At 45.3% G+C, this 26549-nt stretch overlaps 1 protein-coding gene across 1 annotated transcript in view; it reads right to left on the bottom strand.

Annotated features, from left to right (window-relative positions):
* UGGT1 (UDP-glucose glycoprotein glucosyltransferase 1) overlaps positions 1-26549 on the bottom strand; it is a 171703-nt gene that overhangs the window by 31345 nt on the left and 113809 nt on the right. The window contains exons 20-26 of the mRNA XM_038752651.1: positions 22463-22561; positions 13219-13242; positions 12662-12756; positions 9279-9485; positions 8089-8220; positions 5338-5468; positions 2601-2696 (exon numbers count right to left, since the gene is read on the bottom strand). Coding sequence (XP_038608579.1) covers positions 2601-2696; positions 5338-5468; positions 8089-8220; positions 9279-9485; positions 12662-12756; positions 13219-13242; positions 22463-22561 — 784 coding nt within the window. The remainder of the gene's footprint in view (positions 1-2600; positions 2697-5337; positions 5469-8088; positions 8221-9278; positions 9486-12661; positions 12757-13218; positions 13243-22462; positions 22562-26549) is intronic.

Here is a 26549-nt window from a genome sequence, read left to right as displayed (position 1 = left end):
AACATGCCCATGTCTCTCCCATCCTAAAAAAACCCTCTCTTGATCCCACCTCACCTTCTAGTTATCGCCCCATATCCCTCCTACCATTCCTTCCCAAACTCCTTGAACGAGTTGTCTACACACGCTGCCTCGAATTCCTCAACACCAACCCTCTCCTCGACCCCCTCCAGTCTGGCTTCCGTCCCCTACATTCCACGGAAACTGCCCTCTCAAAGGTCACCAATGACCTCCCGCTTGCCAAATCCAATGGCTCATACTCTATCCTAATCCTCCTCGACCTCTCAGCTGCCTTCGATACTGTGGACCACCCCCTTCTCCTCAACACGCTATCCAACCTTGGCTTCACAGACTCCGTCCTCTCCTGGTTCTCCTCTTATCTCTCCGGTTGTTCATTCTCAGTCTCTTCTTGCAGGCTCCTCCTCCCCCTCCCATCCCCTTACTGTGGGGGTTCCCCAAGGTTCAGTGCTTGGTCCCCTTCTGTTCTCGATCTACACTCACTCCCTTGGTGGCTTCATTCACTCCCACGGCTTCAACTATCATCTCTACGCTGATGACACCCAGATCTACATCTCTGCCCCTGCTCTCTCCCCCTCTCTGCAGGCTCGCATCTCCTCCTGCCTTCAGGACATCTCCATCTGGATGTCTGCCCGCCACCTCAAACTCAACATGTCCAAGACTGAACTCCTTGTCTTCCCTCCCAAACCCTGCCCTCTCCCTGACTTTCCCATCTCTGTTGACGGCACTATCATCCTTCCCGTCTCACAAGCCCGCAACCTTGGTGTCATCCTCGACTCCGCTCTCTCATTCACCCCTCACATCCAAGCCGTCACCAAAACCTGCCGGTCTCAGCTCCGCAACATTGCCAAGATCCGCCCTTTCCTCTCCATCCAAACCGCTACCCTGCTCGTTCAAGCTCTCATCCTATCCCGTCTGGACTACTGTATCAACCTTCTCTCTGATCTCCCATCCTCATGTCTCTCCCCACTTCAATCCATACTTCATGCTACTGCTCAGATTGTCTTTGTCCAGAAATGCTCTGGGCATGTTACTCCCCTCCTCAAAAATCTCCAGTGGCTACCAATCAATCTGCGCATCAGGCAGAAACTCCTCACCCTGGGCTTCAAGGCTGTCCATCACCTCGCCCCATCCTGCCTCACCTCCCTTCTTTCCTTCTACAGCCCAGCCCGCACCCTCCGCTCCTCTGCCGCTAATCTCCTCACCTTGCCTCGTTCTCGCCTGTCCCGCCATCGACCCCCGGCCCACGTCATCCCCAGGGCCTGGAGTGCCCTCCCTCTGCCCATCCGCCAAGCTAGCTCTCTTCCTCCCTTCAAGGCCCTACTGAGAGTTCACCTCCGCCAGGAGGCCTTCCCAGACTGAGCCCCTTCCTTCCTCTCCCCCTCGTTCCCCTCTCCATCCCCCCATCTTACTTCCTTCCCTTCCCCACAGCACCTGTATATATGTATATATGTTTGTATATATTATTACTCTATTTATTTATTTATTGTACTTGTACATACCTATTCTATTTATTTTATTTTGTTATTATGTTTGGTTTTGTTCTGTGTCTCCCCCTTTTAGACTGTGAGCCCACTGTTGGGTAGGGACTGTCTCTATATGTTGCCAACTTGTACTTCCCAAGTGCTTAGTACAGTGCTCTGCACACTGTAAGTGCTCAATAAATACGATTGATTGATTGGGTAGGATACAAGGTGATCAGGTTGTTCCAAGGGGGCTCACAGTCATAATCCTCATTTTACAGATGAGGTAACTGAGGCCCAGAGAAGTTAAGTGACTTGCCCAAAGTCACATAGCTGACAAGTGGTGGACCCGGGATTTGAACCCATGACCTCTGACTCCAAAGCCCGTGCTCTTTCCATTGAGCCACGCTGCTTCTCTATTTGCTCTGCACACAGTAAGCGCTCAATAAATACAATTGAATGAATGAATTATCTACAGAAAGGGTACTATCTGTACCCTTTAAGCATTTGATATTCACCCCGCCTTCACCCCTACAGCACTCATGCACATAATCCTAATTTATTTATTTATATTCACGTCTGTCTCTCCCACTAGACTGTAAGCTTGTTGTGAGCATGGAATGTGTCTACCACCTCTGTTGTTCTGGACTCTCCCAGGTGGTTACTACAGTGTTCTGCACACAACAAGTGCTTAATAAATACCATTAATTGACTGATTGATAGACATAAATTCTATTTGTTCATTTGCTAGTTGGTTTCAAGCCCTACCCCTATACCGGAATGGAGGCCTGGTGAAGCAGGGGGTGGCAAGTCTCAAGATCCCTGCCATTGGGACACCCCCAACCAGTGCAGTGCAGCGCCCAAGCCCTGCCCCTCCTCTAGAAAGTTTCCAATGTTCAAAAATCTATATGAACAATGGAAACTTTCACCATTTCTGGATTGAGACTGGAAAAGAAAGGGTGAGGGTTACTTTTCTCTGCTTGTCTTCCCCCACTTATATTGTAAAATTTTTGTGGGCAGAAACTGTCTTCAATTTATATTTTTTAAATATCCCCTAGCATCATCTAATGGGTCCCATAAACATGCTCAACAAATATTAATACAAATAATGAGACTTTTTACCTGTAGCTGTCTTCAAAAAACTGGTATTCAATTCTTGCTTCTCCTTTTGGTTGGGCAGACAGAAGAGCATCCACCTTCATCACCAAGTCACTTGCTCTGAAAGATTTGTTTAGGATGATTTTAATCTCTACTCGAAGTTTTTGCAAATCATCCTGATTAACTACAGTTCAAATTGCTCGTACCAAGACCCCCAAATTTCCTACCCCAGGTGGTTATTAAAAATGATTCAACAGTATTATGGGCCACATCTCCACTTGCATCCCAATCCCAACTACAGAGACAGTAATTCTTTCCTTTCATTTCCAAGAGGCTTGACAAAAGACCATTCCCATAGCGAGCAAAAGATCAGCCATTCCAAAAGCATGAAATCTACATTTTACTCCAAAATTCATCTTGAACCTTCAGCATTTCACTAGAGATTGAGCACGCTAGTATCACAGCACTTCCAAGAGCTGAGTACAAGGTAAGAGCCTATGCCTCGGCTTGAATGCTGTTCAAGCCAAAATGTAGTCACTTTCAACACATAGAACACTAGAAATTCTTTTGGAGAACTGAAAAATAATTCTTCCTGCAGAATAAATTTAAGGCAGCATCCTTGGCATCTTAGCATTATCCTTGATTCCTCTTCGACTCCCATATTCAGTCTATCACCAAACCCTGTTGCTTTTGTTCTTTCTTTTCACATTCTGCCCCTTCCTCTCCAGCCAAACTGCACTGATGCTGGTCCAAAGCATTCATTCAGTCATTCATTCGGATTTATTGAGCGCTTACTGTGTGCAGAGCACTGTACTAAGCGCTTGGGAAGTACAAGTTGGCTTGGGAAGTAAAGCACTTAGTAGTAGTAGCTGTGTACTAAGTGCTGGGAAAAAGTAGGAATTAGAGATGGATCCTGTCCCTAGAGGGGCTCACAGTGTACGAATATAGGTGGACGGGGTGGGGGGGGGGAGACTGGAGATGGACTTTAAGATAGCCATCCGTCAGAAACTGACAACTACTGCATCATCAATCTCCTCACAGCCCTCCCAGCCTGCAGTCTCTCCATTCCCCAATCCACACTTCACTCTGCTGCCCAGATCATTTTTCTAAAGCATCGCTCTGCGCGTTTCCCCAGTCCTAAAAAAAACTAGACAGGTTGCCCATTCCTTTCCATCTCATGCATTGGTTTTAAGACAGCCATTGGTTTTAAGACAGTCAATATGTTCTCTCCCCACTACTTCTCCTCACTCCTCTCCCACTCCAAGCTCAATAAATTCCTTTCTCTCAACCCAACCTCACTGAGGCTTGTTCTCACCTATCTTCCCACCAACCTCTCGCTCCCACCCTCCCTTTTGATTAGGATTCCGTCCCCCGTCACATCCCTTCCTCACATCTTCAATGCCCTTCTGAAGTCACATCTCCAGAAGGCTTGCCCTGATTTAGCCCTCATCTCCCCAACTTATTTCCCCCAGCAACCAACACTTCAGCACTACCTAAGTATCTGGGCACTCACAATCCCCATTTTTTGTTAAGCTCTTACTATGTCCCGGGCACTCCACTAAGCACTGGCGTAGATATACGCTAATCAGACTGGATACGGTCCATGTCCCACATGGGACTCGGTCTTAATTTCCATTTCACAGATGAGGTAACTGAGGCACCTAGAAGGGAAGTGACTTGACCAAGGTCACACAGCAGACTAGTGGTGGAGCTGGGATTAAAAATCAAGCCCTCTAACTCCAAAACCCACGCTCATTCCAATAGGGAATGCTGCCTCTCACTTGTGTTTACATCTTTCCTCTGTATTGCTTCATCCTTCCTTTAAGTTATTTTGGTGTCTACCTCCCCGGCTAGATTGTAAATTCCTTGAGGGCAGGAATCATGCCTAATAATTCTATTGCACTCTCCTAAATCCTTAGAACAGTGCTCTGCACAGAATAAGAGCTCAAGAAATACTACTGACTGACTATTATTTGTAAGCTCCTTGTGGACAGGAATCACATCTACCATCTCTCTTGTACTGTACTCTCAAACACTTAGTACAATGCTCTGCACACATTATTTGCTCAATAAATACCACTGAGTTAGTGCAGGACAATTTTAAATACCACATTCCTGAGTATGCATTTCACTGGCTACCAAATAACCCAAATTGATTCCTTCCTTTTCAGTTTTTTAATAAGGACATTAAACCGTACATACAAATATTATCCATGTTAACACTGGAAATCAGCTCCACTGCAACAGAAGGGAGGCATCAGCAAAAATTCCAGTGAATGCCCAACGGGCCTTATTAAGTTGGACAGGAACTTACTAAAAATGAAGGTCAACCTTTTGGACCTTGTAGTTTAGCACACTGAAGACATACAAAAATAGATCAAAAAAGGAAGAAAGACATCAGAGGACCCACTGATTTTAGAATTTGCCACTAAATATTTAAGCTGAAGTGGACTGCTGAATTTTAGGATACATACTCGAGAGACTGAGGCAAGATCAAATGCTCTCGGCCTAATCAATTTAATTTCTTCCTCATAGACAAAAATAAGGAACTCAACTTAATTGCCAGAAATTAAAACTGATTAAATTGATCATCCGAACCTAAACCAGGAGAATACTATGTTTTATTCCTGTTCCCTAGTACAACCCTAAGTGGGACCAAAAAAAAAAAAAATTAGAGTCCTGGAGTTCCAATTAACATATACTCTAAAATACTATTTCTGTGCAGATGCTCTGCCTTGGACTAATCTATTCAGGCACTTACACATCTTCTTCTACCCGCAACTGCTGAATGTGGGATTTGATTTTTTGCCCCGAGGTCTTCAATATGATATTTTCAAGTAGGTGGAAATCATCTTGATTAAAAAGTTCACCCTCTTCCAGTGGTCCAATTATCTAAAATGAAAATGAGAGGATGGTTATTAGAATTGCATGGACTATAAAATATTTCTGAAATGGACCTAGTGTACCGCATACATTCACAATTTTAAGGTAAGGGAAAATTGCCTGTGAGTCCCATGTGGGACAGGAACTGTGCCCGATCTGCTTATATTGTTAACACTATCCCAGTGCTTAGTACAGTGTTTGGTACGCATTAAAGCGCTTAAATTCCACACTATTAACAGTGCTTTACACATAGTAAGCGCTTAATAAATGCCATTATTATTATTATTATTACTACCAAATGACAAAAATCTAGGAAAGGTTTTTAGACTTTCAGGTTATCAAAGTGAGCCATTGGGCTCTTAAGGCAAACAAAGATCACTTAATAATAATAATAATGTTGGTGTTTGTTAAGCGCTTACTCTGTGCAAAGCACTGTTCTAAGCGCTGGGGAGGTTACAAGGTGATCAGGTTGTCCCACTGGGGGCTCCCAGTTTTAATCCCCATTTTCCAGATGAGGGAACTGAGGCCCAGAGAAGTGAAGTGCCTTGCCTAAAGTCACACAGCTGACAGTTGGCGGAGCTGGGATTTGAACCCATGACCTGTGACTCCAAAGCCCGTGCTCTTTCCACTGAGCCACGCTGCTTCTCCGTGAACAGCTGTCTCACCTACACACACTAGGAATACTTCATTCTGCTGCCCGGATTGTCTTTGTCCAGAAACGCTCTGGGCATGTTACTCCCCTCCGCAAAAATCTCCAGTGGCTTCCAATCAATCTGCGCATCAGGCAGAAACTCCTCACCCTGGGCTTCCGGGCTCCCCATCCCCTCGCCCCCTCCTACCTCCCCTCCCTTCTCTCCTTCTCATGCCCAGCCCGCACCCTCCGCTCCTCCGCCGCTAATCTCCTCACCGTACCTCGCTCTCGCCTGTCCTGCCATCGACCCCCGGCCCACGTCATCCCCCGGGGCCCGGAATGCCCTCCCTCTGCCCAACCGCCAAGCTGGCTCTCTTCCTCCCTTCAAGGCCCTACTGAGAGCTCACCTACTCCAGGAGGCCTTCCCAGACTGAGCCCCTTCCTTCCTCTCCCCCTTGTTCCCCTCTCCATCCCCCCCATCTTACCTCCTTCCCTTCCCCACTGCACCTGTATATATGTATATATGTTTGTACATATTTATTACTCTATTTATTTATCTTACTTGTACATATTTATTCTACTTATTTTATTTTGTTAGTATGTTTGGTTTAGTTCTCTGTCTCCCCCTTTTAGACTGTGAGCCCACTGTTGGGTAGGGACTGTCTCTATATGTTGCCAACTTGTACTTCCCAAGTGCTTAGTACAGTGCTCTGCACACAGTAAGCCCTCAATAAATACGATTGATGACGATGATGACTAGGGATGACTAAAACGGAGCTACTGCCACACCAAAACGCAGCAAGGCTTCAACCGATAGAGCACCTAAAATGTCAAAACCTTCGGGTCCAGGGAAGTAAGAGGTCAAAACTATTGAAAAACACGCACTGCTCAGCAGCAGCACGGCCTAGTGGAAAGAGTCCGGGCCTAGGAATCAGAGGATCTGGGCTCTAATCCTGGCTCTGCCAAGTGCTTGTTGTGTGACCTTGGGAAAGTCATTTCACTTCTCTGTGCCTCAGTTTCCCCAACTGTAAAAATGGGGGTTAAATCCTACTCCCGCCTACTTTCCGGTGAGCCCCATGTGGGACAGGGACTGTGTCCAACCTGATAAAACTTGCATCTACCCCAGCACTTAGAACAGTGCTTGACACATAGTAAGCGTTTAACGAATACCATATTATTGTGCCAATATGTTGCCAATATGAATATGTTGCCAATTTGCTTCCCAAGCGCTTAGTACAGTGCTCTGCACATAGTAAACGCTCAATAAATACGATTGATGATGATGAATACCATAAAAAATAGCAGCATATTGAAAAATTGAGTCTTTAAACAGAAGTCTTATACTCTATATCTCGAGAGAGTGATTTAAGCTGGGCAGCATTGGTGCTACTTTCTTGCTCTGCCACGAAGTGGGGACTTGGCTACTATTTACATCAAAAACTCCTACTTGGTTATTACATTACAAATGCCTTCTAGGGAGGCAGTATGGAAAAGTCAGACGTCAACCGGAGGAAGGCACCCATCCTCAATACCAAAAGGAGATTCAGAATACAACTCATTTATATTGGGAAGATAAACCGAAGTAAGGGAGAGAAGGAATTGCTGTTTTTAGAGAAGCAGCGTGGCTCAGTGGAAAGAGCACGGGCTTTGGAGTCAGAGGTCGTGGGTTTGAATTCCAGCTCCACCACAAGCCTGCTGTGTGACCTTGGGCAAGTCACTTCACTTCTCTGAGCCTCAGTTCCCTCATCTGTAAAAATGGGGATTAAGACTGTGAGCCTCATGTGGGACAACTTGATCACATTGTATCCCCCCAGCGCTTAGAACAGTGCTTTGCACATAGTAAGCACTTAACAAATGCCATCATTATTATTATTATTATTATTATTATTATTATTATTAAACAGCTTATGGTCTTTGCAATGACACCAGGCCAGGCGTATTACTCCTCTACTCCTATTTAGGAACACAGCTCTATGCCAATGTGGTCAATAGCCTCACCCTGCCATTGCTGATCACCGCCCTCTGTCCTTTCTTCAGCTTCAGGACATCTCGGCAGTACATTGCATGGGACAGAAGAAAATCCACTTTGGGAGATTCATAAGCGTCTTTGAAAAGATTGACATCCATGCCCTGAAAAGAAAACCAAAGAGTTATTTGCCTCAACAAAAGGCTCAACGAACTGGGATTCTTGGAAATTTTAAAAGCCTTCTTGAGTTGCGTTAGTAACGAGGGAATTGTTGGGTGTTTTTTTTTTTAGAGTCATTTAAATGAACAATATGGGGCTGTCCCACACTCCATCCCCTACCGCTCCCCCTGCTTGTCCTAGTAGCAGTGACTTTTATCGTCCCTGCAGGTAACTTAATCGGGGATACAGAGGCACTGTTTACCTCGCATCCCATCAAAATGCTCTGCCACAAGGAGATACTAGATAAACACTGTGGAATCGATGGAGCTCTTTCTATTTTTCTCTGCTTTGTTCATCTTTCTGAACACAATAAACAGTCTCTCCTTTCCCTAAGGGACTGAGCACATCCAAAATTTCTCCTCTTCAAAGCTTTTTTGAAAGTATAAACAATATTCACTGATATCAATCACATTTACTACACATCTACTGAGTGCAAAGCACTCTATGAAATCACTAGGAGAGGGCGAAACAAGCAACCCACAGTGAGCCCAGTGTTGGGTCGGGACCGTCTCTATATGTTGCCAACTTGTACCTCCCAAGCGCCTAGTACAGTGCTCTGCACAAAGTAAGTGCTCAATAAATACAGCAATGAATGAATGATGGTTTAAATCAGAGCACAGATGGCTGGTATAACATCACTGAAACTGCATCAGTCGCGATTAAAAATCAGGCTCTCATTGTGCTGTTAAATCCAGTCTTTTCAACTGTGCAGGGGACTACATACTCAATTATTAGTTTGGATTTGAAAAACTTATTCAAAACAAACTGCTCTGCAATGACATCACCTTTTCAGAGCCTTAGCAAAAGCTTGGAAAAACTACCCTGCCCAGAGGGGATTCCTGAATTTCAACCGATGAATCCTCTGAAGCCCAGATTTTGGAAAATGATTTCCTGTGACTTCTAACGAGACACACCGGGTGTTAGGAGTTCTACAGACCCTCTGGGGTTAAGGGCTACATTACTAATGGAACGGAGGAGTTTTCTAAAAAGTAAAACTGCTTACACCAACAGCAAATTCTGTAATGTCAGCTCCTGCTGACAGGGCCTGCGCGGTCTCCTCCTTGGCCATTTTAGTGATGAAGTTCTTGGCGTAATTGGATGTTTGCGTTTGTAGAGCTGCCCAGATAGCTCTGGCGATGTGAGTGCTTTCAAAGCTTGGGTCTTCACTTGGATTGTTAATCATGCTAATTCGGACATTGTTACTGGATTTCTGGAAAGAAAAAAAATCAGACGTTTGAGGAACAAAGTGCTGAATTTCAAGTGAAAAGGCAAATCGGAGGAACAGCGTGGCTCAGTGGAAAGAGCCCGGGCTTTGGAGTCAGAGGTGATGGGTTCAAATCCTGGCACCACCAATTGTCAGCTGTGTGACTTCGGGCAAGTCACTTAAACTTCTCTGGGCCTCAGTTACCTCATCTGGAAAATGGGGATTAAGACTGTGAGCCCCTCGTGGGACAACCTGATCACCTTGTAATCTCCCCAGCGCTTAGAACAGTGCTTTGCACATAGTAAGCGCTCGATAAATGCAATTTAAAAAAATTATCTTTATAAATTGGTATTTATATACCATTACTATATCTGTAGAAAACTATATATAGTATAGTAGTATATATATGTATATACTACTACATATAGTACACTATATAGTAGTATATATATATGCACTATATAGTATAGTGCGTGTGTATATGTATATACTACTATATATAGTACACTATATAGTATAGTGCGTGTGCATATATGTATATACTACTATAGTATATATGTATAGTAGTATATATATAGTGGTATATATATACACCACTTACTAGAGGCTGGGTAGATAAAAGCTCATCAGGTTGGACATAGTCCCTGACCCACATAGGGCTCACAGTCTTAATCCCCATTTTACAGGTGAGGGAACTGAGACAGAAAGAAGTTAAGTGATTTGGGCAACATGCCAGAGCAGACAAGCGGAGGAGCCGGAATTAGAACTCAGGTCCTTCTGACTCCCGGGCTCGTGCTCTACCCACTAGGTCATGCTGCTTCTCCCCTCTCTTTTGTACTGCCTTTAAGATAGAAAGAGGACTCTCAAAGAAATAAGAACAGTAATAGCCCAATTTATGCATCTACGGCCCCAAACTAAGACACTAAGGCACTGGGCACCATCCCCTTCTCCTGGAAACATTATCCAACCTTGGCTTCACTGACAGTGTCCTCTCATAATAATAATGGCATTTATTAAGTGCTTACTATGTGCAAAGCACTGTTCTAAGGGCTGGGGAGAAGCAACGTGGCTCAGTGGAAAGAGCACGGGCTTTGGAGTCAGAGGTCAAGGGTTCATATCCCGGCTCCGTCAATTGTCAGCTGTATGACTTTGGGCAAGTCACTTAACTTCTCTGTGCCTCAGTTACCTCATCTGTAAAACAGTGATTAAGACTGTGAGCCCCCCGTGGGACAACCTGATCACCTTGTAACCTCCCCAGCGCTTAGAACAGTGCTTTGCACATAGTAAGCGCTTAATAAATGCCATCATTATTATCATTATTATTATTATTAAGGTGATCAGGTTGTCCCACAGGGGGCTCACAGTCTTCAACCCCATTTTACAGATGAGGTAACAGGCACGGAAAAGTGAAGTGATTTGCCCCAAGTCCCACAACTGACAATTGGCGGAGCCGGGATTTGAACCCATGACCTGACTCCAGAGCCCGGGCACTTTCCACTGAGACACGCTGCTTCTCCATCTCTCCGGTCGTTCATTCTCAGTCTCTTCCCCCGTCTTCCCCTCCCTGTGGGGGTCCCTCAGGGTTTGGTTCTGGGCCCCCTTCTATTCTCCATCTACGCCCGCTCCACTGGAGAACTCATTCGCTCCCGTGGCTTCAATACTGGATTACTGCAACAGCCTCCTCGCTGACCTCCCAGCCTCCTGTCTCTCCCCTCTCCGGCGGATACTTCACTTTGCTGTCCGTATCATTTTCCTACAGAAACATTCAGGACAAGCTTCCCCACTCCTCAAAAGACTCCAGTGGTTGCCCATCCATCTCCACATCAAACAAAAGCTCCTCACCATTGGCTTTAAAGCACTCGATCACTTTGGCCTCTCCTACATTAACCTCGCTACCCTCCCACCACAACCCCAGTCCGCACTTCTCTCCTCTAATGCTCACCTTCTCGCTGTGCCTCGATCTCCTCTATCTCGCCGCCGATCCCTCGCCCACATCCTGCCTCTGGCCTGAAACACCCTCCCTCCTCAAATCCAACAGATAATTACTCTCCCACACCTTCAAAGTCTTCTTGAAGGTACAAATCCTCCAAGTGGCCTTCCCTAAGCCCTCGCTTTCCTCTTCTCCCACTCTCTTCTGCATCGCCCTGACTTGCTCCCTTTGTTCTCTCCTCCGCCCAGCCCCACAGCACGTGTACCTATCTGTCACTTTATTTATATTAATGTCTGTCTCCCCTGCCCCCCGTAGACTGTACGCTCCTTGTGGGCAGGGATTGTGTCTGTTGACTGTTGTACTGTACTCTTCCGAGCACTTAGTACAGTGCTCTGCACTTGGTAAGCGCTCAGCTTGGCTCAGTGGAAAAAGCCTGGGCTTTGGAGTCAGAGTCATGGCTTCAAAACCAGGATCCGCCAATTGTCAGCTGTGTGACTTTGGGCAAGTCACATACCTTCTCTGTGCCTCAGTTACCTCATCTGTAAAATGGCGATGAAGACTGTGAGCCCCCCTTGGGACAATCTGACCACCTTGTAATCTCCCCAGCGCTTAGAACAGTGCTTTGCACAAAGTAAGCGCTTAATAAATGTCATTATTATTATTATTAAAAATACAGTTGAATGAATGAATGAATATAGGGTCTACTTGCCTGGTGCTTGATAGCATCATATAATAGTTGTCAGAACAGTGCTTTGCACAAAGTAAGCACTTAATAAATGCCATTATAATAATAATAATAATAATAGCATTTATTAGGCGCTTACTATGTGCAGAGCACTGTTCTAAGTGCTGGGGAATTTACAAGGTGATCAGGTTGTCCCACGTGGGGCTCACAGTCTTCATCCCCATTTTACAGATGAGGGAACTGAGGCCCAGAGAAGTTAAGTGACTTGCCCAAAGTCACACAGTTGGCAAGTGGTGGAGCCGGGATTTGAACCCATGACCTCTGACTCCAAAGCCCGTGCTTTTTCCACTGAGCCACGCTGCTTATTATTATTATTATTCTTATAAATACAATTGAATGAATGAATGTAGGGTCTACTTGCCTGGTGCTTGATAGCATCATACAATAGTTGTCAGAACAGTGCTTTGCACAAAGTAAGCGCTTAATAAATGCCATAATTATTATTATTATTATTATTATTAGAAATACAATTGAATGAATGAATGAATGAATATAGGGTCTACTTGCCTGGTGCTTGATAGCATCATACAATAGTTGTCTTCCAGAAGGTTTGTCAAAATCTCCAACAATCCAAAAAGTAACTGGTCTGATAAAAGAATCATCTATAGGGAAAGAAAAAGGCAATATGGAGGAGGAAGAGCAAACTTTACCCATGTAATTCTAGTGTTGAGCTGAAAAATGCTGATCACGTTCATGCAAAAATCAAGACAATGCAAAGCTCTTAATTAAGAAGAACTAAAGCTAAAGTGGTAATACCTACATGCAAAAAGAGAGCAGTCTAAGAATCCACTGTGGTTTAGTTATACACTGATGACATGCACTTGATTAATTTTTAGTTTCCCAGCTGCTAACACCTGCAATCAAAAGGAACCTCAGAACCCCCAATAATTTTCTGTACTCATCTAAAACGGCATCCAACTGAAATGACTACAGAGGAAATAAGAACGGATTCAACTGTCCTGCTAATTAGTAAGAGTCCCATTAACCAGGGCTGTCATTAGAAAGTGCCAGGACCCCCAAGGTATTTAAATGAAGAAACGGAAAGTCGTGAAGTTTTGAGTTACCATAGATTTCTTTGGAGGACATTCCTGGAACACAGGCAAGGAGGAAAAAGTGGGAGAAAAGGAAACTTCATGTTATTGGAAAATTACAGCACAGAACAGTAGGCACACTGGCTTGTCCACAATACACTCAGAATAATTGACATGTACAAAAACAATCTCACTATTTGGACATTGTTTGGACAACTCCGTACAAAACGGGCTTTTAAACACTTTCTGCTGTGTGCTGAATTATTTTTTAAGCTCTCTGACCATAAGTGGACTTTCAGCTATCAACAGTGCATAACGGGTGTATATTAATCTACTACACATATGGAGCCCCCGTGAGACAAACTGATCACCTTGTAACCTCCCCAGCACTTACAACAGTGCTTTGCACATAGTAAGCGCTTAATAAATGCCACCATCATTATTATTATTATATGGAAAGATACTGAAACGTGAAGGCCGAACAGGTATTTACGGAAAACAGGCACTGGGAAAATCAATGATTAAATTAGGGAAAGGGAGTGGAAGGGATTTTATAAATGCCAGAAAAAGGATAAAGGAAACACCCATTAGAAAACCATGACGGTGTTCAGAGAAGCAGATAAGAAAATAATTGAGAGGAAATCATCAACAAAGGAAAGCACAAGCTGAACCGCTAAAAAATATTTTTAATCTCTAAAAATAAACCTCTCTTCAATTTCAAAAAATAAAAAAAAGAACAAAACAGCAGTGCTAACGAAGAACAAGAACCAGGCTGCCATCCTAAAAAACAAACATAATTTAAAATGATCAAAGCCCAGGCTAAATATAGTTCTATGGATAAGGATGAACAATACATATCTATTCTATTTATTTTATTTTGTTAGTATGTTTGGTTTTGTTCTCTGTCTCCCCCTTTTAGACTGTGAGCCCACTGTTGGGTAGGGACTGTCTCTATATGTTGCCAACTTGTACTTCCCAAGCGCTTAGTACAGTGCTCTGCACACAGTAAGCGCTCAATAAATACGATTGATTGATTGATTATATTGTACCCTCCTAAGCTCTTAGTACAGTGCTTTGCACACAGTAAGAGCTCAATAAATACGACAATGAATGAATGATAGAATATTTGCTACTCCCACTGGAAGTCGTAATTCCTGGGGAAAATTCATTCATTCAATCGTATTTATTGAGCGCTTCCTGTGCGCAGAGCACTGGACTGAGCGCTTGGGAAGTACAAGTCGGCAACGGATAGAGATGGTCCCTACCCAACAACGGGCTCCCAGTCTAGAAGGGGGAGACAGACAACAAAACAAAACATGTGGACAGGTGTCATCAGAACAAATACGTGGCTCAGTGGAAAGAGCCTGGGCTTTGGAGTCAGAGGTCACAGGTTCAAATCCCCGATCCGCCAACTGTCAGCTGTGTGACTTTGGGCAAGTCACTTAACTTCTCTGTGCCTCAGTTACCTCATCTGTAAAACGGGAATTTAGACTGTGAACCCCCCGTGGGACAACCTGATCACCTTGTAACCTCCCCAGCACTTAGAACAGTGCTTTGCACATCGTAAGTGCTAAATAAATGCTATCATTATATTAATGCACATCACTAACAAAATAATTGAATAGTAAATATGTACAAGTAAAATAGAGTAATAAATCTGTACAAATATATCTACAGGTGCTGTGGGAAGGGGAAGGAGGTAGGGCGGGGGGGATAATAATAATGATAATAATGATGGCATTTATTAAGCGCTTACTATGTGCAAAGCACTGTTCTAAGCGCTGGGGAGGTTACAAAGTGATCAAGTTGTCCCACGGGGGGCTCACAGTCTTCATCCCCATTTTACAGATGAGGGAACTGAGGCCCAGAGAAGTGAAGTGACTTGCCCAAAGTCACACAGCTAATTGGCGGAGCTGCGATTTGAACCCACGACCTCCGACTCCAAAGCCCGGGCTCTTTTCCACTGAGCCACGCTGCTTCTCTATGGGGATGGGGAGGAGGAGAGGAAAAAGGGGGCTCAGTCTGGGAAGGCCTCTTGGAGGAGGTGAGCTCTCAGTAGGACAATGAGGAAAATGAGGGACAGCAATCTTTCTAGACATAGGCAGTGCCTAGAATGTATGCTGGGGTACGTTGTTGGAGGAGAAAGGCGCAGCCATTTTCACTACATCCCAATCAATCAATCGTAATTATTGAGCGCTTACTGTGCGCAGAGCACTGTACTAAGCGCTTGGGAAGTACAAGTTGGCAACATATAGAGACAGTCCCTACCCAACAGTGGGCTCACAGTCTAAAAGAGTCTCTGGTTATAGCTGGGGCATTGATGCCTGTCAGAAGGGCCTTTTCAGTGCCTCTCCTGCCTCTCAACTCCCACCTGCGGGTGCTCCTCAATCCCTTGTGGGTCCCTTACTCTTCCCACGGCTCCCTCACTCCCTCAGGGAGCTCATCCGCCACTTGTCAGCTGTGTGACCTTGGGCTGGTCACTTAACTTCTCTGGGCCTCAGTTCTCTCATCTGTAAAATGGGGGTGAGGACTGTGAGCCCCACGTGGGACAACCTGATCACCTTGTATTCCCCCCAGCGCTCGGAACAGTGCTTTGCACATAGTAAGCGCTTAACAAATACCACCATTATTATTATTATCCTCTCCCAAGGCTTCAGCTATCGTCTCTGGGCAGTGGACTCTCTCATACCTAACAAGCCCTAACCTTCCTCCTTCCCTGCAATCATCATCATCATCATCAATCGTATTTATTGAGCGCTTACTATGTGCAGAGCACTGTACTAAGCGCTTGGGAAGTACAAATTGGCAACATATAGAGACAGTCCCTACCTAACAGTGGGCTCGCAGTCTAAAAGGGGGAGGCAGAGAACAAAACCAAACATACTAACAAAATAAAATAAATAGAATAGATATGTACAAATAAAATAAATAAATAAATAGAGTAATAAATAAATAGAGTAGCAAATAAATAAATAGAGTAATAGTAATGTGCAATCTCACATTTCCCTTCACCTGCAAGGCACCTCAAGCTCAATATGTTGCAAACTGAGCACCTCATCGTCTCTCTGAATAATAATAATAATAATAATTATGGCATTTATTAAGCGCTTCCTACGTGCAAAGCACTGTTCTAAGCGCTGGGGAGGTTACAAAGTGATCAGGTTGTCCCACGGGGGGCTCACGGTCTTCATCCCCATTTTACAGATGAGGGAACTGAGGCCCAGAGAAGTGGAGTGACTTGCCCAGAGTCACGCAGCTGACAGTTGGCAGAGTCTGGATTTGAACCCATGACCTCTGACTCCAAAGCCCGGGCTCTTTCCACTGAGCCACGCTGCTTCTCCCTCTGAAGTCCCCTCTGCCACCTAATCTCCTCTTCACAACATCGCTCTCCTCCTGGCTTCCAAAGGCTGCAACCGGGGCCGTATCCTTGATTCTTCACTCGTTCAATTCTCACTGTCAGTCAGTGTTACAACCTGTCAGACATCATCATCATCATCAATCGTATTTATTGAGCGCTGACTGTGTGCAGAGCACTGTACTAAGCGCTTGGGAAGTACAAATTGGCAACATATAGAGACAGTCCCTACCCAACAGTGGGCTCACAGTCTAAAAGGGGGAGACAAAACCAAACATACTAACAAAATAAAATAAAATAGACATCCTCCGAAACACTTCCTGGACCCACACCCTCCTCTCCCATTTAGCCACCACGCTGGTCCAGGCGCTCATTACCAACTTCCTTGATTATTGCATCAGCCTCCTCCTTGACACCTGACGTTTGGATTATCTTTCTAAAAATGCCATTTTGCACACATCTCTTCCCCTCAAAAATCTCCACTAGCTACTCCTTCATCTTCCCAGCCAACAGAGATCGAAAATTCCTGATCACTGACTCGAAGGCAGGCTATCCGCTCGCTCCCTTTTACCTATTCATGCTCTTAATCAATCAATAATGATAATTAGAGTATCTGTTAAACTGCTACCAGTGCCAAGCATTGTACTAAGCTCTGGAGAAGATACAAGATGATTCGATGGGACACAGTCCCAGTGCCATATGGGGCTTGCTGACTAAGTAGGAAGGCGAGCAGGCACTGAATCCCCATTTTACAGATGACGAAACTGAGGCGCAGATAAGTTAAGTGACTTAGCCAAGGTCATGCAGCAGACAAGTGGCAGATGTGGGATTAGAAGCAGCGTGGCTCCGTGGAAAGAGCCTGGGCTTGGGAGTCAGAGGTCATGGGTTCAAATCCCAGCTCCGCCACTTGTCAGCTGTGTGACTTTGGGCAAGTCACAACTTCTCTGCGCCTCAGTTACCTCACCTGTAAAATGGGGATTAAGACCATGAACCCCATGTCAACCTGATAATAATAATAATAATAATGATGGCATTTATTAAGCGCTTACTATGTGCAAAGCACTGTTCTAAGCGCTGGGGATGTTACAAGGTGATCAGGTTGTCCCATGTGAGGCTCACAGTCTCAATCCCCATTTTACAGATGAGGTAACTGAGGCACAGAGAAGTTAAGTGACTTGCCCAAAGTCACACAGCTGACAATTGGTAGAGCCGGGGTTTGAACCCATGACCTCTGACTCCAAAGTCCGTGCTCTTCTCCACTGAGCCACGCTGCTTCTCAACCTGATCACCTTGTAACCTCCTCAGTGCTTAGAACGGTGCTTTGCACATAGTAAGCGCTTAATAAATGCCATTAGTATTATTATTATCAGAACCCAAGTCCTCTAACTCCCAGGCCTCTGTTGTTTCCACTAAAACTTAAATGAGAGTCTACTATATGCACAGGTGGGGTGAGTACCAAAGTGCTTAAGGGACACACAACCGATTCCTTAGGTGATGTAGAGGTGAGGAGAGGGGAGGGGGGGTGGGAAAATGAGTAGTTTGTCATGGAAGGTCCTTTGGAGGAACTATGACTTCAGTAAGGCTTTGAAGAAGCAGCGTGGCTTAGTGGAAGTAGCGTGGGCTTGGGAGTCTGAAGACACGGGTTCTAATCCCAGCTCCGCCACTTGTCTGCTGGGTGACCTTGGGCAAGTCACTTAACTTCTCTGTGCCTCAGTTACCTCACCTGCACAAAGGCTTAAGACTGTGAGACAACTTGATTACCTTGTATCTACCCCAGAACTTAAAACAATGGTTGGCACATAGTAAGTGCTTAAAAAGCGCCACAGTTATTATGATGGGGACAGTGATGGCCTGACAGATATGAAAGGGGAGGGGCTCCGGGTCAGAGGGAGGACATGGGCAGGCAGAGAAAATCAAGGTACAGGGAGCAGGCGGGTATAAGTCAGGCACATTGTGCAGGGCTGGATTGTATTAGGACATTAGCGAGGTACAGTAGGAGTCTGATGGAGTGCCAAAAAGCTGATGGTTCCATAGTATAGCCTCTTAAAGCCCCATGTAAGACAGGAACTGTTTCTGACCCACTTACTATGTAACTACCCCAGGCCTTAGGATACTCCTTGTCTTCCCTCCCAAACCCTGCCCTCTCCCTGACTTTCCCATCTCTGTTGACGGCACTACCATCCTTCCCGTCTCACAAGCCCGTAACCTTGGTGTGATCCTCGACTCCGCTCTCTCATTCACCCCTCACATCCAGGCTGTCACCAAAACCTGCCGGTCTCAGCTCCGCATCATTGCCAAGATCCGCCCTTTCCCCTCCATCCCAACCGCTACCCTGCTCGTTCAAGCTCTCATCCTATCCCGTCTGGACTACTGCATCAGCCTTCTCTCTGATCTCCCATCCTCATGTCTCTCCCCACTTCAATCCATACTTCATGCACCTGCCCGGATTGTCTTTGTCCAGAAACGCTCTGGGCATGTTACTCCCCTCCTCAAAAATCTCCAATGGCTACCAATCAATCTGCGCTCAGGCAGAAACTCCTCACCCTGGGCTTCAAGGCTGTCCATCCCCTCGCCCCCTCCTACCTCACCTCCCTTCTCTCCTTCTCCAGCCCAGCCCGCACCCTCCGCTCCTCCGCCGCTAATCTCCTCACCGTGCCTCGCTCTCGCCTGTCCCACCATCGACCCCCGGCCCACGTCCTCCCCCGGGCCTGGAATGCCCTCCCTCTGCCCATCCGCCAAGCTAGCTCTCTTCCTCCCTTCAAGGCCCTGCTGAGAGCTCACCTCCTCCAGGAGGCCTTCCCAGACTGAGCCCCTTCCTTCCTCTCCCCCTCGGCCCCCTCTCCATCCCCCCATCTTACCTCCTTCCCTTCCCCACAGCACCTGTATATATGTTTGTACATATTTATTACTCTATTTATTTATTTATTTTACTTGTACATATCTATTCTATTTATTTTATTTTGTTAGTATGTTTGGTTTTGTTCTCTGTCTCCCCCTCTTAGACTGTGAGCCCACTGTTGGGTAGGGACTGTCTCTATATGTTGCCAACTTGTACTTCCCAAGCGCTTAGTACAGTGCTCTGCACACAGTAAGCGCTCAATAAATATGATTGATTGATTGATAGTGCTTGCGACCTACACAGCGCTTAATGAACACCATAATTATTATCAGCACAGCAGCGTGGCTCAGTGGAAAGAGCCCGGGCTTTGGAGTCGGAGGTCATGGGTTCCAATCCCGGCTCCGCCAACTGTCAGCTGGGTGACTTTGGGCAAGTCACTTCACTTCTCTGTGCCTTAGTAACCTCACCTGTAAAATGGGGATGAAGACTGTGAGCCCCCTGTGGGACAACCTGATCACCTGGTAACCTCCCCAGCGCTTAAAACAGTGCTTTGCACATAGTAAGCGCTTAATAAATGTCATCATTATTATCATTATTACTATTATTATCATCGGGATCAGTGTCGCATTTTCAGAAGTGGAAATATTACACCAAAAGAAGTACCAATAGCGACAACCAGGATGTGCACCGAGCTCCAAAGGAGAGGTAGTACTTCCCCTTCCAGGTTTGAGTCTCGATCCCCAAGGTGCACACCACAGTTCGGTTTCCCCCGTGGTGTCCACGCTAGAACACGACAGGCCCACCCAAGTCTGCCATCCGATCTTGAGAGGCGCCAGTGGAAAGAGCTCGGGCTTTGGAGTCAGAGGTCATGGGTTCAAATCCTGGCTCCGCCACTTGTCAGCTATGTGACTTTGGGCAAGTCACTTCTCTGAGCCTCAGTTCCCTCATCTGGAAAATGGGGATTAAGTCTGTGAGTCCCACGTAGGACAACTTGATTACCTTGTATCTACCCCAGCGCTTAGAACAGTGCTTTGCACTGTTCTAGACCCTTCAAGGCCCTGCTGAGAGCTCACCTCCTCCAGGAGGCCTTCCCAGACTGAGCCCCTTCTTTCCTCTCCCCCTCGTCCCCCTCTCCATCCCCCCGTCTTACCTCCTTCCCTTCCCCACAGCACCTGTTTATATGTATATATGGTTGTACGTATTTATTACTCTATTTATTTATTTATTTATTTATTTATTTTGCTTGTACATTTCTATCCTATTTATTTTATTTTGTTGGTATGTTTGGTTCTGTTCTCTGTCTCTCCCTTTTAGACTGTGAGCCCACTGTTGGGTAGGGACTGTCTCTATGTGTTGCCAATTTGTACTTCCCAAGCGCTTAGTACAGTGCTCTGCACATAGTAAGCGCTCATTAAATACGATTGATTGATTGCACATAGTAAGCGCTTAATAAAGGCCATCATTATTATTATTATTATTAAACATGCGGCAGCCGCTCCTTTTGAGAACGCAATATGGGTCCTTACTCCCATCCCCATGGCCACCCCTTGGATTGGCACGGCAATACCACCAACATAATTTTTATTATGATTCTTATCAATGCCTGATATTCCAGAGTGGGATTACAGCATCCTCTCTGGAGGCAAGTTACACGTGTTAATTCAGCCGCATCCTCTAAAATGCAAACACTGAATGGCAACAAGTAAGATACGAGTGCCTGAATAATAGAGGGCAAATATTTAAAAACCTGGGCAGGGTAATAGAGTATTTATTAAGCACTTACTGTGTGCAGCTTCAAGTGAGAATAAAAGACGGTCCCATGGGGAAACAAAGATTAAGACTGATGAAAATGAAAGTATCGAATCTTTATAAGGATTTATCACTGTCTGAGAAATCCCCTGCTCAGAATTACTGGTATCACCCAGGGGAAAACTAGCTTTAAAATTCTGTTTCTTTGTGGAGGCAGGTGCTACTTTATTTCCTGAATTAAAATATGCACAATGATAATTCTAACTGTGCAAGCGCTTACTATGTGACAAGCGCTTACAAGATAATTAGATCCCACATGGTTTACCCAGTCTAAGTAGGAGGGAGAAAAGGTATTGAAGCCTCATTATGCAGATGAGGGAACTAAGGCACAGAAGAGTTAAGTGACTTGCCCAAGGTCACAAAGCATGTGTGATCTTGCATGTTTGGGGAACAGAGAGTGTTTTCACTGAAAGCCGATTCAGAAGGGACAACACTTAATCGGTTGATACCTGGGACTGTAAGTGTAAGGGCTGTGAAGAGCTAAAAATCAATTTTAGCACAGAAAGATGTTTGCTTTCCAACAGTTCAGCAAAAAGCCCCCAAACCCAATCTATCTGTTTAAATGAATATGAGAGAACTGGACTTCCCTACAGTACAAAAACCCCATAACCCTTTAAGAATCTTAAAAAAAAAATCAAGTGAATCAATAAATCAATCAAGTGAGCTCTTGCTGCAAAACAGTGGGAAAAAAAAAACAAATATTGAATCCCAAAAGTGGTCCTGAGGAGTGTGTTAAATAATACTGAAATGGTATTACAACCATTCTGGCTACTGAACTGCACTTGCTTAGTTTCTTCCTTTAGGGGAGTAACTATGAAATATTTTTTTGTGTGTGAAGACTCAAAGCAAGTATCAAAGGGTCTCCCACAACTCTCACTGAACACCGTAAAATGAATGCCTTCCCTCTAGAAACACAGTTCTCTTTTTTACTTTAAAAAGTTTCTCAATGAGGATTAGGCTTAAATAATGATTAGGTACTTTCCATTCCATGAGAGATGACCCAGTTTTTACATTCTCCTGCTTATATTTTGGAGTACGCACTGGGATTGTGTTTTTATTCTACTGTACCAGATGAGCCGGAGCAATGTCTTCATTTTCTTAAAATATAAAATTGGCTGAATTTAACAAAATTGATTTCCAGTATATGTAGGTTAAATGAAATTGGAGCACGATACCAATATAAATCTTAAACATTCTGTCCCTGGAGATCTTTAAGACTGAATAACTCATATGTGAAGAAAGATATTGCTTAAGACTAATCACAAATTGATTACCTTTTTTGGTCAGATAGTTCATACTATTGGCAACGGCAGCAGTCTTGTCTTGGGAGTCCAAGAAAGTAAATCTACCAAAATCATCCACAAAAAAGTTATCTGAAGAAGAAAAAATAAAGTTATGGTGACTGTGCCTGTCCTGGACCTTTCAAACAATCACAGTATTCAACTGATAGCATTTATTTGATTTACATTAGCCTGAAATAATGCACAGTCTTCGGAGATTTATGTCCAACATTTAATCTTTAAGCATCTATATCACACAGTTAATGATTGAGGCTATGTCCAATCTGATCATCTTCTATCTACCCCAGGACTTAGTCCTGGACTTTGCACAGAGTAAGCACTTAATACCATCATTACTACATGTACATGTTCAAAGCAAATCCCTGCCTACTAGTTAACATTTTATATTCCCAATTTGTACTTCCCAAGCGCTTAGTACAGTGCTCTACACATAGTAAGCGCTCAATAAATACGATTGATGATGATGATGATGATATGGCACAGCACATATCATGCATAAGCTATATATATTTTATGCAAATACATTTTTCATCAAGGGTTTTCACTTTTTGGTTCCCCTGATTCCTATTTGGGCAGATTTATAATGAATATTATGGAAGAAGACATTTGTTAGACTGGAAAATTCAACTGTTGGATGAAGATAAAGGAGAAACCTCCATAATCAAAAATACAATGCAGAGCCCATTTCTAACTCTGCATAGATAATGCTATTATATGGCAATGGACATTTAGCCAACTGGCTTTCCAAGTTTTATCCAAGGACAGGTTTAAGAGTAAAGGCCTCCCCTGTCCTAAAAAAAAAAAACTCCTCTCTTGACCCCACGGGTCCCTCCGCATATTAACCCATCTCCCTCCTACCATTCCTCTCCACACTCCTAGAATGAATTGTTTACCCCGTCTCAAGTTCCTCTCCTCCAATTTGGGTTCCGCCTCCTTCACTCCACAGAAACTACCTGCTAAAAGGTCACAAATGATCTTCTTCTTGCCAAATCAAATGGTCTCTTTACCACCCTAATCTACACTTGCCCTCTCCTAGTTCACCTCGCTACTCTCCTACTACAACCCAGCCCGCACACGTCACTCACCTAATGCTATCCTAGATTTCGTCTATCTCACCACCAACCTCTCACCTGCATCCTGCCTCTGGCCCGGAACTCTCTCTTTTTTCATATGTGACAGACAATTACTCTCCCCACCTTCAAGGCCTTATTGAAGGCACATTCATTCAATCATATTTATTGAGCGCTTACTGTGTGCACAGCACTGTACTAAGCACTTGGAAAGTACAAGTTGGCAACATATAAAGATGGTCCCTACCCAACAATGGGCTCCCAGTCTAGAAGGGGGAGACAGACAGCAAAACAAAACATGTAGACAGGTGTCAAAACTGTCAGAACAAATAGAATTAAAGCTCTATTCACATCATTAACAATATAAATAGAATAGTAAATATATACAAGTAAAATAGAGTAATAAATCTGTACAAATATATATACAAGTGCTGTGGGGAGGGGAAGGAGGTAGGGCTGGGGGGTGGGGAGGAGGAGAGGAAAAAGGAGGCTCAGTCTGGGAAGGCCTTTTGGAGGAGGTGAGCTCTCAGTAGGGTTTTGAAGGAAGGAAGAGAACTAGCTTGGCAGATGTGTGGAGGGAGGTCATTCCAAGGCCAGGGGAGGGACGTGGGCCGGGGGTCAACGGCGGGACAGGTAAGGACGAGGTACAGTGAGGAGGTTAGTGGCAGAGGAGCAGAGGGTGAGGGCTGGGATGGAGAAAGAGAGAAGGGAGGTGAGGTAGGAGAGGGCGAGGTGATGGACAGCCTTGAAGCTGAGAGTGAGGAGTTTTTGCTTGATTTGTAGGTTGACAGGCAGCCACTGCAGATTTTTGAGGAGGGGAGTAACATGCCCAGAGCGTTTCTGCACAAAGATGATCCACGCAGCAGCGTGAAGTACAGACTGAAGTGGGGAGAGACAGGAGGATGGGAGATCAGAGAGGAGGCTGATGCAGTAATCCAGTCGGGATAGGATGAGAGACTGAACCAGCAGGGTAGCGGTTTGGATGGAGAGGAAAGGGTGGATCTTGGCGATGTTGTGGAGGTGAGACTGGCAGGTTTTGGTGACGGATTGGATGTGAGGGGTGAACGAGAGAGCGGAGTCGAGGATTCATTCATTCATTCATTCAATCATATTCATTGAGCGCTTACTGTGTGCAGAACACTGTACTAAGGGCTTGGGAAGTACAAGTTGGCAACATATGATAATAATAATGATGGTATTTATTAAGCGCTTACTATGTGCAAAGCACTGTTCTAAGCGCTGGGGAGGTTACAAGGTGATCAGGTTGTCCCACGGGGGGCTCACAGTTTTAATCCCCATTTTACAGGTGAGGTAACTGAGACACAGAGAAGTTAAGTGACTTGCCCAGAGTCACACAGCTGACAATTGGCAGAACCAGGGTTTGAACCCATGACCTCAGACTCCAAAGCCCAGGCTCTTTCCACTGAGCCACGCTGCACGGTCCCCACCCAACAATGGGCTCACAGTCTACAAGGGGGAAACAAACAACAAAACGAAACACGTGGACGGGTGTCAAGTCATCAGAATAAAAGGATGACACCAAGGTTGCGGGCTTGTGAGACGGAAAGGATGGCAGTGCCGTCTACAGTGACGGGAAAGTCAGGGAAAGGGCAGGGTTTGGGAGGGAAGATAAGGAGTTCAGTCTTGGACATAATTGAGTTTTAGATGGCGGGCAGACATCCAGACGGAGATGTCCTGAAGGCAGGAGGAGACGCGAGTCTGAAGGGAGGGAGAGAGAGCAGGGGCAGAGATGTAGATTTGGGTGTCATCAGCATAGAGATGACAGTTGAAGCCGTGGGAGCGAATGAGGTCACCAAGGGAGTGAGTGTAGATAGAGAACAGAAGGGGACCAAGAACTGACCCTGGAGGAACTGACCCTACAGTAAGGGGATGGGAGGGGGAGGAGGAGACCACAAAGGAAACTGATAATGTATGTCCAGAGAGATAAGAGGAGAAGGGGAGGACGGAGTCTGTGAAGCCAAGGTTGGATAGCGTGTTGAGGAGAAGGGGATTGTCCACAGTGTCGAAGGCAGCTGAGAGACCGAGGAGGGTCAGGATAGAGTAGGAGCCGTTGGATTTGGCAAGAAGGAGGTCACTGGTGACCTTTGAGAGGGCAGTTTTGGTGGAGTGTAGGGGATGGAAGCCAGATTGGAGGGGGTCGAGGAGAGAGCTGGCGCTGAAGAATTCGAGGCGGTGGGTGTAGACGACTCGTTCTAGGAGTTTGGGAAGGAATGGTAGGAGGGAGATAGGGCGATAACTAGAAGGGGAGGTGGGGTCAAGAGAGGGTTTTTTTAGGATGGGGAGACGTGGGCATATTTGAAGGCAGAGGGGAAGGAACCAGTGGTGAAAGAAGTTAAGGAGGGGAGGAGGGAAGGTGCGAGAGATTTGATAAGATGAGGGGGAATGGAGTCTGAAGCACAGGTGGCTGGAGTAGCACTTGAGTGGAGGGAAGAGAGCTCATCTGAAGATACTACTGGGAAGGATGGGAGAACAGCAGAGACGACTGAGGGCGGGGGGGTTGGAGAAGGGGCAGGAGTGATTTTGGGGAGCTCAGACCTGACCGAGTTAATTTTATTAATGAAGTAGGAGGCCAGATCGTTGGGGGTGAGGGATGGAGGAGGGGGACCAACAGGGGACCTGAAAAGGGAGTTAAATGTACGGAAGAGCTGACGGGGATGATAGGCATGGGTGTCAATACGGGAGGAGAAATAGTTTTGCCTGGCAGGAGAGGGCAGAGTTAAGGCAGGAAAGATCAACTTGAATCTTCTCCAAGAGGCCTTTTCTGACTAAGCCCTCATTTCCTCTTTTTCCACTCCCTTCTGCCTTGCCCTGAATTGCTCTCTTAGTCACCACCCCAACTCCACAGCACTTACGTACATATCTGTAATTTTTTATTTATATTAATGTCTGTCTCCCCTTCTAAACTGTAAGCATGTGGTTCGGGAATGTGACAGATATATTGTTGTTTGTACTCTCCCGAGAACTTAATA

This window comes from Tachyglossus aculeatus, chromosome 1 (genome assembly GCF_015852505.1).
Source record: "Tachyglossus aculeatus isolate mTacAcu1 chromosome 1, mTacAcu1.pri, whole genome shotgun sequence".
NCBI lineage: Eukaryota > Metazoa > Chordata > Mammalia > Monotremata > Tachyglossidae > Tachyglossus > Tachyglossus aculeatus.
This window is presented reverse-complemented; position numbering and strand designations above follow the sequence as displayed.